This window comes from Elephantulus edwardii, unplaced genomic scaffold (genome assembly GCF_000299155.1).
Source record: "Elephantulus edwardii isolate Elephantulus edwardi_28Jun2011 unplaced genomic scaffold, EleEdw1.0 scaffold00148, whole genome shotgun sequence".
Taxonomy (NCBI): Eukaryota; Metazoa; Chordata; class Mammalia; order Macroscelidea; family Macroscelididae; genus Elephantulus; species Elephantulus edwardii.
This window is the reverse complement of record NW_006399898.1, coordinates 3,802,233-3,813,327: the sequence shown is the minus strand read 5'-3', so window position 1 is coordinate 3,813,327 and position 11,095 is coordinate 3,802,233. Positions and strand designations below refer to the sequence as shown.

Sequence of the window (11,095 nt, the reverse complement as noted above, 5' to 3'; positions counted from 1 at the left end):
CCATCCATCCATCCATCCATCATCCATCCATCCATCCACCATCCACCCACCCATCCATCCTTCCTTCCATCCATCCATCCATCCATCCATCCATCATCCATCCATCCATCATCCATCCATCATCCATCCGTCATCCATCCGTCATCCATCCATCCATCTACCCATCCATCATCCATCATCCATCCATCCACCCATCCATTCATCATCCATCCACCCATCTATCATCCATCCATCCATCCATCCATCCATCCATCCATCCACCCACCTACCCACCTGTCCTTCCTTCTCTCCATCCATCCATCTTTCCATTCAACTCTTCTCCCTTCCCTCTGCCTACCCATTAATTTCTCTGTCCATCTGTCTATCCATCCAAACAAATCCCTATTGAGTCTCCACCACACACCATGTTGTTTGATGAGCTTGTGGTGACGGAGGCACTCAGATGCCAAGTGCCCGCTAAGCATTGACCTCACACGCACAGAACACGTCGGTCACCTTCGTAAAGATCTGTGATCCTAGAGCCCTGTGTGGCAGCTCTGCTGTGTCCCTCAGGGCCACTGTGAGCAGGACCTGACCCCGCAGCTCAGGGGTTAGGGTCGTGGCCTTGGATGTGGGCAGTGTTGAGGTTAGGTTCTGTGTTCCTGAAATCCATAACTGACCCTAATAGATCCAGCCAGAAGTGGCCTTGAACGCCACCCTTGTACAGGTTTCCACCCCCTGGTTGTGGCCTCCGGGACCTTGAGGTGGACTTGGAGTTGATGCCACAGAGATCACTGTTTGCGCTCCGCAGTGGTACGACCTGGATTCCCTGGAGCAGTTCCCCTTCCCCCTGGATTATGACGCCAACATCAGCCCCTTCCAGAAGCTGCTTATTCTGCGCTGTTTCCGCGTTGACCGGGTATATCGGGCGGTGACAGACTATGTGACCGTGACAATGGGCGAGAAGTGAGTGCTTTGTGCTCTTCTGGCCCTCTCCATGCGGAGGACGCGGGCCTCCCGCCCTGGGTTCACAGGTGGCCGTTGTGGGCCAGCTCCTGAAACCCGTCTCCAGGGGCTGGTAGCCACTCTAGACCTGCCCCCCCCCGGCAAGCAAAGCCCACAGTGTGACCCACACGTGCGGTTTCTCAGGAGCCACATGAAGGGAAGGGGAAGAGGCAGGTGAAAGGTGCTCGGTGTGTTACCTTAGCGCACCTGTAACCACGTGAACGGCCGAGCGAGGCTGTCTGTCCTCTCCGTGTGAAGTCCTCATGTGCAGCCTGAGGCCACCTGTCGGGCCGTCAGGCGCCCCAGCACCTGGTGGCCACTGTGCTCCCAGTGGAGCACACAACAGACAGAAAGCTGGGGTGTCTCTCCTATTGGGCATCACCCTGTGACAGAGTGGCCAGGCAAAGTCCTGTCCACAAAGGCGGCCAGACCCTGGGGGCTGCTTCCTCTGATTATTCCAAAGGGACGAGGAACCTGAGATTGTTCAAGAAATCTTTTATGTAAAAGCTTTCTTTAAAAAAAAAAATTAGTTAAAATTTTAGGGAGCTCTGGTGGCCTAGTGGCAAGAAGCTGCACTGCAGTCCCAGAGGTACACAGTTTGAATCCACCAGATGCTGTACTGGAGAAGGAGGGACGATTTCCTCCTGTACCAGACAGATCTGATTTGATGACACACACAAATTAATGAGAATGTTTTAAAAATTAGTTTTAAGGCGACCTCTGGTGGCCTAGTGGCAAGAAACTGCACTGCAATCTCAGGTGCACGGTTTGAATCCCCCAGATGCTCTGCTGGAAAAGGAGGGACAATCTCCTCCTGTACCTGTCAGATCTGATTTGACGGTACACACAAAAAAAATAATAAAATTAAAAAAAATTAGTTTTAAGAGGTTCCCCGGATATAGGCTAGTGTGGTCTGTGACCAGGGTCCGTCCACCTGGAAAGCACACACATCCGGGGCTGGGCTCAGGGGCCCAGAGAGGCCTCATTGTCCATTCAGGAAGTGACCACTGGGTCGGACTGCGATGTGTGAAAGCTGACTCTATGGGGGGGGATGGCCCTCAGAGGACTGGGCGCCACGCCGGATGGGCCCTGAGCTGGCCACATCTTCCTCCCCAGATATGTGCAGCCCCCCATGATCAGCTTTGAGGCCATCTTCGAGCAGAGCACCCCAAACTCACCCATTGTCTTCATCCTGAGTCCGGGCTCCGACCCTGCCAGTGACCTTATGAAGCTGGCCGAGCGATCTGGCTTTGGAGGGAACCGCCTCAAGTTCCTGGCCATGGGTCAAGGTCAGGAGAAGGTGAGATTCTGGCCTCTGTCATGGACAAGCTGAGGTTGACGGGCCCTGGGAGCATCAGCCTCGGTGGCTGCTTCCGGGTGGGCGGTCACTGGCCTGAGGCTTGGGGGGTGGCTTGAGGAGAGTACAGGGTTTCTGTGACTTTGGGGTGCTGCCCCCTCCTTCCCTCCCTCTCGCTCCCCCTCCCCGCCCCCCCGTCACGGGTACAGGTGGCACTGCAGCTGCTGGAGACGGCCGTGGCTCGTGGCCAGTGGCTGATGCTGCAGAACTGCCATCTCCTGGTCAAGTGGCTCAAAGATTTGGAGAAGTCGCTGGAGAGGATCACCAAGCCGCACCCCGACTTCCGCCTGTGGCTCACCACAGACCCCACCAAGGGCTTCCCCATCGGGATCCTGCAGAAGTCCTTGAAGGTGCGGGCTCAGGCGGGCGCCCCCACACCCACAGCCCCACGGCTCATGCTGCCAGACGCCTGTGCGTGCTCAGAAGGGAATTTAGGGCACCGTTCACGCCTTGGAGTACCTGCATGAATTTCCTGCGGCTGCTCTGACAAATGTCCACAAACTAGGTGGCTTCAAGCAAAAGGACGTTCATCTCATCCACTTCTGGAGGGCACAAGGCTGGAGTCAAGGATTGGGACTCCAGAGGCTGAGGGGCTGCTCCTGCTGCCTGGTTTCTGCCTGGGTGGGCGGGGTTTCTGCAGCTTGTAGATAGATGCATCACTCTATTCTCTGCCTTCATTGTCACATGACCTTCCCTCCTCCCATCCCCCCTCCCTGGTGGCTCTGCCTCTGTGTCCAGAGACTGTGTTTTAACGGAATGAGGGCCCACCCTAACCTGGAGTGACCCCTGTGTCCACTGAAGGCCACATTCCCAGTTTCCAGGTAGATGTGGATGTTGTTGAGCCCCTGCGTTCAGGTTCTGAGCCTCCCACAGCATGAGAGAATACTCTGCTGCTTGTTAAAGTCGCTCCCTTTTGGGGTTTCTGTTACCGAAGCCCCAGAGAACTAAGACGCCCGCCCATAGCCTGCACCCCTCCAGTAGCTGTGGACAGTTTTGAGCACATTGTGTGACTCACTTAATTTATTCTCCGGGGAATTCTTTTTGGAAAAGATTTTTCATCACTCAGTGAGAGGGAAGACTTTGCTACACTCATTTGTAACCGAGGACCCCAAGGGTCAGAAATTTACAGACTCACTTGACAAGCAGGCATTGAGCTAGGGCTGAGCCTTCCCCATCTGCACCCCCAGCAGGAGTTGCCGGTCAGGGGATGGGAAGGACTGAGGTAGACAGAAAGTCCCCACATCCACGCTCTTCAACGATGTGCTTAAGGCAAAGCTTTGCTCCCCTCCCTCCGGACAGGTGGTCACAGAGCCGCCCAATGGGCTGAAACTCAACATGCGAGCAACTTACTTCAAGATCTCTCCGGAGATGCTAGACCAGTGCCCACACCCCGCCTTCAAGCCCCTGGTCTACGTGCTGGCCTTTTTCCACGCAGTGGTGCAGGAGAGAAGAAAGTTCGGGAAGATTGGCTGGAACGTGTACTATGACTTCAATGAGTCAGACTTCCAGGTTAGAGCGAGTGTGGCTTCCAGGTTAGAGCGTGTTGCTGCTGCCCAGGTCTCTTCTCCTTGAGGGGGTGGTGTGGTGGTCCTGTGTTAGCTGCCTTGCCTCAGTCCTCCCCTCCTTCCCTGCCCTCCTCCCTCCTTCCTCCTCTCCCTCTCTCATCTCCCCTCCTCCCGCCTCCCCTTTTCACCTCCTCAGCCCTCTCTTCTTCCATTCCTCCCCTCCTTCCCTACTCCCCTTCTCCTCCCTTCCCTTCTCCCTTCCCTCTCTCTCCTCCCTTCCTCCCCTTCTCCTCCCAACCCTCCTCCTCTCCTCCTTTCTCCCCTCCTTCCCTCCTCCCACCCTCTCTTACCTCCTCCCCCTCCTCCCTTCCTCCCCTCTTCCCTCCTCCCTTCCTCCCCTCCTCTCCTCCTCCTTCTTCCCCTACACCTCCTCCCTCCTCCCTCCTCCCCTCCCTCTTCCCTTCTTTCCTTCTCTCCTCCCTCCTTCCTCCTCCCCCTCCCTCCTCCTGTCCTTCCTCCTCTCTTCTCTCTCCTCCCCCCTCCTTTCCTCCATGGTGGGGGGGCCTGCTATGTCATCTGCCCTGTTTCAGGCCTGCCCTTTCCCCCACACTGCAGCTGCACCTGAGTGCAGGTCACTGTGACAGGGGAGCCAGGATGCAGGTGTCTTGCCTATGTGGTCTGACCAGGCCTCCTCCCCCTCCATACAGGTCTGCATGGAGATCCTGAACACATACTTGACCAAAGCCTTTCAGCAGAACGACCCTAGGATCCCATGGGGCAGCCTCAAGTACCTAATTGGAGAGGTGGGCGGCCTCCTGGGGGCTGGAGGTGGGCTCACCCTTTCCATGTGCTGTGGGGCCCTCCAGGAACCCCATCTTGCTCCTGTCCACAGCAGCTGTAGGGCCCCTTGGGGTCCCCAGCAACACATCTCCTGACCCCCTAGTTACTCTTTCTCTGTGTGAGCTCCTGGTGTGGAACCCCCTGCGGCCAGCAGTATGTCCCTGAACCCCCCGTGGCCAGAAGTATATCTCTGAATCCCCCTTCACCCTGTGGCCGGCAGTATGTCCCTGAATATCGCCACCCCCACCCCCCCGCCCCCCCGTGGCCGGCAGTATGCCCCTCAGGCACGCCAGCAGTGCCTCGTCCGGGTCAGCATCACCAAGGCCCACCCAGGGAGGACCCTTCACCCGGGCATCCCCCAGGGCCTGCACGTTGCTCAGACAGTAGCATCAGCAAGCTCAGAGTGGCCCTTATTCTAGTATTTGGGGGCTGTGTAGATCACACACTGGTTCCCAGCACATCCTGCAGGTCGCCTGTCCCACTGGGCGCTGTCCTCCAGAGCTCAGCAGTGTGACTGGACAAGCCTGTTTGGACGCATCGGGCCCGGAGCTCACATCCCGCATTGTGGCCAGGCTGGCTGGGGGCCTGGTTGGGGAGGGCCTGCCAGCTGGTCCCCCAGGTGCTCCTGGCCACACCTCACCATCGGTCACTATTTCAGGTCATGTATGGAGGACGGGCCATCGACAGCTTCGACCGGCGCATCCTGACCGTCTACATGGACGAGTACCTGGGGGACTTCATTTTTGATACTTTCCAGCCATTCCACTTCTTCCACAGCAAAGAAGTCGACTATAAGATCCCGCCGGGCAATGTGAAGGATAGTTTCGTAGGTGAGCTTGCTCGGGGCTTGAAAGCTATGAGCAGTTCTGAGCGAGAGCGGGCATCCCGTGGTTTTGTTGGCTGTGGTTGGCTGAGCCCTCCCTGCTGGACTCAGGGCCAACTCAGCGTGGCTTTTCACATGTAAGTTAAAAGGTGTCTCCTCGCCTCTCCTCCTGGAATGATGGGAAATTCCCTGGATCCCCCTTGAAGGCAGAGTGGCCGTGGGATGCTCAGGACACCACACTCAGATACGAGAAATGTGGATTTGGAGGGGGGCTTGGAATTTTTGTTTAAAACATTATCACCCAGTAGCACATGTGGGGACTTGGGGGCCCTGGCCTCAGAAGTGCAGGGTGGCTGACGGTGGGACTTCACTGTGTCCTCTGACTAGAGGCCATTGAGGCGCTGCCCCTGGCCAACACGCCTGAGGTGTTCGGGCTGCATCCCAACGCCGAGATTGGCTACTATACGCAGGCGGCTCGTGACCTGTGGACGCACCTGCTGGAGCTGCAGCCTCAGACAGGTAAAGCCCCTGCCACCAGCCTCTGCTCGTTGGGCCAGGGCCTTGTGTGTGAGCTCCAGGTCCTGATGTGTGGGTCCCAGCCTGCTCCCACCTGGCCCCCCTTTACTAAGAGCCAGCGGGCTCCCCACGCCCTCACCCTCTGACCAGAGGCCACGCTTTCTCTGAAGAGCGTCCCGGTTTCAGGGGAATCCAGCAGCGGCATCAGCCGCGACGACTACATCGGCCAGGTGGCCATGGACATCGAACACAAGATGCCCAAGGTCTTTAATCTGGACCAGATCAGGAAGCACCTGGGCACAGCCATCTCTCCCACGTCAGTGGTGCTGCTGCAGGAGCTGGAGCGCTTCAACAAGCTCATCGTCCGCATGTCCAAGTCCCTGGCCGAGCTCCAGAGGGTAAGCAGGGCGGGCGACGGCGAGCGAGGGCACCAGGGGCGGGGGGGCCTGAGGGAGCCAGGGACAGGGCACGCTGTGCGGGACAGGCTCCCCTGACCTATCTCTAAACCTGACCTGTCTGTCCACAGGCCCTGGCTGGAGAAGTCGGAATGAGCAACGAGTTAGATGATGTGGCCAAGTCTCTTTTCATCGGGCAAATCCCGAATATCTGGAGAAAGCTGGCGCCGGACACCCTGAAGACCCTGGGGAACTGGATGGTGTACTTCCTGCGCCGGTTCACCCAGTACACCTCGTGGGTACGTGAGGGCGCCAGCGGGCCTGGGGTAGCTCAAGGGCGTACACCTCGTGGGTAAGTGAGGACGCCGGTGAGCTTGGGGGGCTCGAGGGGGTACACCTCGTGGGTACATGAGTGCACCAGTAAGCTTGGGGGGCTCGAGGGGGTACACCTCATGGGTACATGAGGGTACCAGTGAGCTTGAGGGGCTCAAGGGGGTACACATTGTGGGTACGTGAGTGCTCCAGTGAGCTTGGGGGGCTCAAGGGAGTACACCTCGTGGGTACATGAGAGCTCTGATGAGTTTGGGGGGCTTAAGGGGGTACACCTCGTGGGTACGTGAGGGTGCCAGCAAGCTTGGGGAGCTTGAAGAGGTACACTTCGTGGTCATGGGAGGGCACCAGCGAGGTTGGGAGGCTTGAAGGGGGTACACCTCATTGGTATGTAAGGGCTCCGGTGAGCTTGCAGGGCTTGAGGGGCAGCCTGCACTCTCACCACTGTTACCTCCCACCCCTGGTCCTTCGGCCAACCGTCACCTCCATCCACAGTCCATTGGGTGTTCTAGAAATGAGGTGGCTTTGGGCCGCTAATCAAAAGTTGATCCTTTGGCGCTGCTAGCCACTATGCAGGAGGACGCCGCAGCCCCCCGGCTGTGCAAAGAGTTACAGCCGTGGGCATCAGCCGGGTAACTCTTCGCCGTCTGCAGGGTCACTGGGAGAAGGAATCCACTCAGTTGGCAGTGGGATGTTTAATTTTTCAAGGCCCTTTCTTTTATTTGTGTGTGGGGGGTGGGTGTGGGGGTGTGTGTGTGCTGCAATCCCAAAGGGGTGCTGTTGGAATCCGCCAGCCGCTCTGTGGGAGAAAGATGGATGGGTTCCTCCCATGGGATTTCCCGCCTCTGAAAACTGGCTGGTGGGTCAGCTGTGAGGCAGTGCTCCCTCGATGGTACACAACAACAACAACAGCAACAACAGCTTCGTAAGCACTGATACATCTGGTGTGTGCTGACTCTGCAGCATGTTGTACACTCCACGCTGCACCAAGGAGTATTTCCGGGCCCCTGCTCTCAGCACACAGAGGTGGGACTCCTTCTCTGGGCTCTTCAGGGTTACATATTTCAACAACGTGACAGTGCCAACCACGTTGTTTTCCTTGGACCCACACATAGTCAGGAAAATCATGGTGTGTTGCGCTGGGCAGGTCTGCTGTGAACGACGTGCTTAGAGCTCTCACGACAAGGATGTTAGAGACTGAGCCCTGCCATCAGGTGTGTGTCTGATGTCAGGTGTGTGTGAAAGCGGGACTGTGGGTAAGGAAGACCACAGAACTGACTGTCTTGTGTGTCAGCGAGAAGTCTTGACCATGCCCTGGGCCTCGAAAAGAGCAAAGAAATGACACCCGCTGACACTCGCTGGCCAGTGCAGGGGAGGGACTGGGTCTCAGGGGTGGGGATCCACTCCACCCACAGGCAGGGATGGAGCCCAGCCCACATAGAGGAGAGGACAAGGTCATGTTCAGGAGCGGACGCCTGCACGCTTCCTGCCCAAAGGAGCAAGTATAGAAAAGGTGCTGACCGGGTGCCGTGTAACGGGCATACCCCAGCAGTTCCTGGAAGCACTGATGTGTGCTGAGGGCCAGGGTGCAGGGAGTGCTGACCGACCCTCAGCTGCTCTGTGGGGGTGTTCGGAGTCAAGACTCCACTTAGAGGAGAGGACACTGGTCCCCACTAAGAAGGCAGGTCTGTGTAGCTGGTTGTAAGGCTCACAAAGGGTCACAGGGCAGGGGGCACCCTACTGTCCCTTCCTCAGGGTCCCCTGGATACGTCCCTCGAATGACAAGGGCTGTATTCAAGGATGAGTGTTTTAAATTCAGGTCGCTCTTGGTGGAGAAGTTGAATCTACGATGTGTGAGAGTTCCTACTTCCTCAGCTCACTGCAGCACTGAGGGAGTCCTGGTGGCAAGGTGCATGATGTGTTGGGCTACAAACCAAAGGGTCAGAGGTTCAAATCCACCAGCTGCTCTGTGAAAATAAGATGGGCAGCCTCCTCCCGCCCTGAGTGAGAATCGACTTCTAGGGCAACAGGTTGATTTTTCTGGGGTTCTCCAACACTGTGTACCCTGATGATTTGGCTATTTATTCAACAGTTCAGCACATATTTTCTGTGACTACGTCTTAATTCTGGGGAGGCTGACTGGTTTGTGTCATGAGAGGCATTTTATGATTCTCTGTGAATTGTCTTTTCCTGTTTTGTGCCTGTCTTTGTTTTTCCTTCCCTGATTTTTAGGAGCTTCTGTAGAACAGGGAAACGGGCCCTTTGTCTGCCAGACTTGCACGTGACACTCCCGCTTGTCACAGATCCAACGACTTTATGGCATGTTTTGTTTCTGTACAAAAGTTTTCAGCTTTGTTGCCAACATGTTGGTTTTTTGGTTCATGCTTTCTGGGATTTCCTATTCCCCACTGAAAGGTTATGAAAAAACCCATTTGCGGTTTGAACTAGTACTCTTAGGGATTCTGAGAAGCATCCACAACTTTGCTGCCTCGAGAATCGTGTGAGCTGGTTGGTTGGTTCCCTGAGCAGCTGCAGGTTTCCCTGCTGCCACTGTCCCTCTGCAAGGCAGAGCCCGCCTCCCACGATGCACTGCGTCCCCCCACTGCCCAGGCCTCTTGGCGCCCCCTGCCACAAGCCGTCTCCCCTCCGCAGGTCACGGACGGTGAGCCCAACGTGATGTGGCTCTCGGGGCTGCACATCCCAGAGTCGTACCTCACGGCGCTGGTGCAGGCCACCTGCCGGAAGAACGGCTGGCCGCTGGACCACTCCACGCTGTTCACACAGGTGACCAAGTTCCAGGATGCGGAGGAAGTCAATGAGCGGGCAGGGCAAGGTATGTGGCCCTTCTGTTCAGGGGGTGAGCACAGGGCACCCCAGATAGATGGCAGGATCTGCTAACCCTGTCCTGTCTGTAGGGGACCTATAGGATTAGAGACCTGGGGTTCATGCCAGGGGACCCCTGGACCCCAAGTGTATGTGTGTGTGTGTGTGGATTCTAGGTCACTGTTAGCTCTGTGAAGGAATTAGCTGCCCAGGCGGCTTCTTGTGAGTCTGAGGGACGTAGACTAAACTTGTGGGTCCAGTATGCTGTCACTTCAAGTCCCCCGGACACGGGCTCTGAGCTAGAACATGAGTGGGCGGGCACACAGCTGTGCCTCAGAGCGAGTGTCCGGGTGTAGCCCTCAGGGTCCCCCCAGAGGTGGCTGAGGCGGTGGCATGGCCTCTGGGTCCCAGCCACAGGCGTCCAGCCTCAGAGTGCTGGTCACTGCCTGGACTGCCGGTTCCCTGCGTCTGTCCACGTGTCTGCCCTACTTCCCTGAGACGCCAGCTTATGCTCCTTTGCTCTGGTCCCTCTGCCTGATGACACTTGGGGCTGCAATGAGGCCCACTCTAAGCCTACTGCCCCCTCAGCTCACAACCTGAGGGCCTACAGTCTGTGGCTGTCAGCCTCGATCGGCCAGCCAGCGAAGGTGCACCAGTGTCCATGCTGCGACGGCCATGGGGGACACACGGGTTGTCAGGCCCCCAGGCTGGGGTTGGCCAGGCCCTCTGCTCTGGGGAAGAGAGGGGAACTGGGTGTCAGATGAGCAAATCTGGGGGCCTCTGGGCCCCTCCTGGTGTCCCCAGGCTGCTTCGCCTCAGGCCTGTATCTGGAAGGTGCCGACTGGGATATAGAGAGGGGCTGTCTGGTCAAGAGCAAACCCAAGGTGCTGGTGGTCGACCTGCCCATTCTCAAGATCATCCCCATCGAAGCCCAACGCCTCAAGCTGCAGGTGAGGGGCAGGTCTGCCCACACACCCCTCCCTGGCTCCCGACTGGTCCAGCTGAGGTGCTTTCAGAGAGATCCGTCTTCCCACCCAGGCCACTCACGGTCCAAGGGGACTTTAGGGTAGTGGCAAAACTCGGGACCCTCACCAGCAAGACACCTCGGAGTGTGTGTCTGTGAATGGGCCGTTCCAGAATGTTCGAGACTCAACGTTCGAGCCAGGCGGGGCTCCCTTCTTAGGGATTGTAGGGGAAGGCTTGAGGCAGGATGGGGGACTCTGAGGGACCCTGGCCAAGGGCCCCAGCCAACCACCACGGTGGGACCCCCTACCTCCCCAGTGGGGGTGAGCCTGGGCCCATTGCTATGGGTGCTTTCCCTCCACAGAACACCTTTCGGACCCCTGTCTACACCACCTCCATGAGGAGGAACGCCATGGGCGTGGGCTTGGTGTTCGAGGCCGACCTCTTCACCACTCGGCACATCTCCCACTGGGTGCTGCAGGGCGTCTGCCTCACCCTCAATTCTGACTAGAAGACTGGGCCTGGGCTCGGCCAAGACTGGCCATTGGGGATTGATTGG

The 11,095-nt window shown here is 57.5% G+C and overlaps 1 protein-coding gene across 1 annotated transcript in view; it reads left to right on the top strand.

The window, feature by feature from the left end:
* Window positions 1-11,047, top strand: part of DNAH10 (dynein, axonemal, heavy chain 10) — a 119,470-nt gene extending 108,423 nt beyond the window's left edge. Inside the window, exons 64-75 of the mRNA XM_006894627.1 lie at window positions 791-945; window positions 2,101-2,284; window positions 2,491-2,691; window positions 3,641-3,850; window positions 4,554-4,649; window positions 5,345-5,516; window positions 5,897-6,028; window positions 6,212-6,423; window positions 6,552-6,719; window positions 9,403-9,583; window positions 10,378-10,523; window positions 10,901-11,047. Of these exons, the coding sequence (XP_006894689.1) occupies window positions 791-945; window positions 2,101-2,284; window positions 2,491-2,691; window positions 3,641-3,850; window positions 4,554-4,649; window positions 5,345-5,516; window positions 5,897-6,028; window positions 6,212-6,423; window positions 6,552-6,719; window positions 9,403-9,583; window positions 10,378-10,523; window positions 10,901-11,047 (2,004 nt within the window). The remainder of the gene's footprint in view (window positions 1-790; window positions 946-2,100; window positions 2,285-2,490; window positions 2,692-3,640; window positions 3,851-4,553; window positions 4,650-5,344; window positions 5,517-5,896; window positions 6,029-6,211; window positions 6,424-6,551; window positions 6,720-9,402; window positions 9,584-10,377; window positions 10,524-10,900) is intronic.
* Window positions 11,048-11,095: the final 48 nt, after the last annotated feature.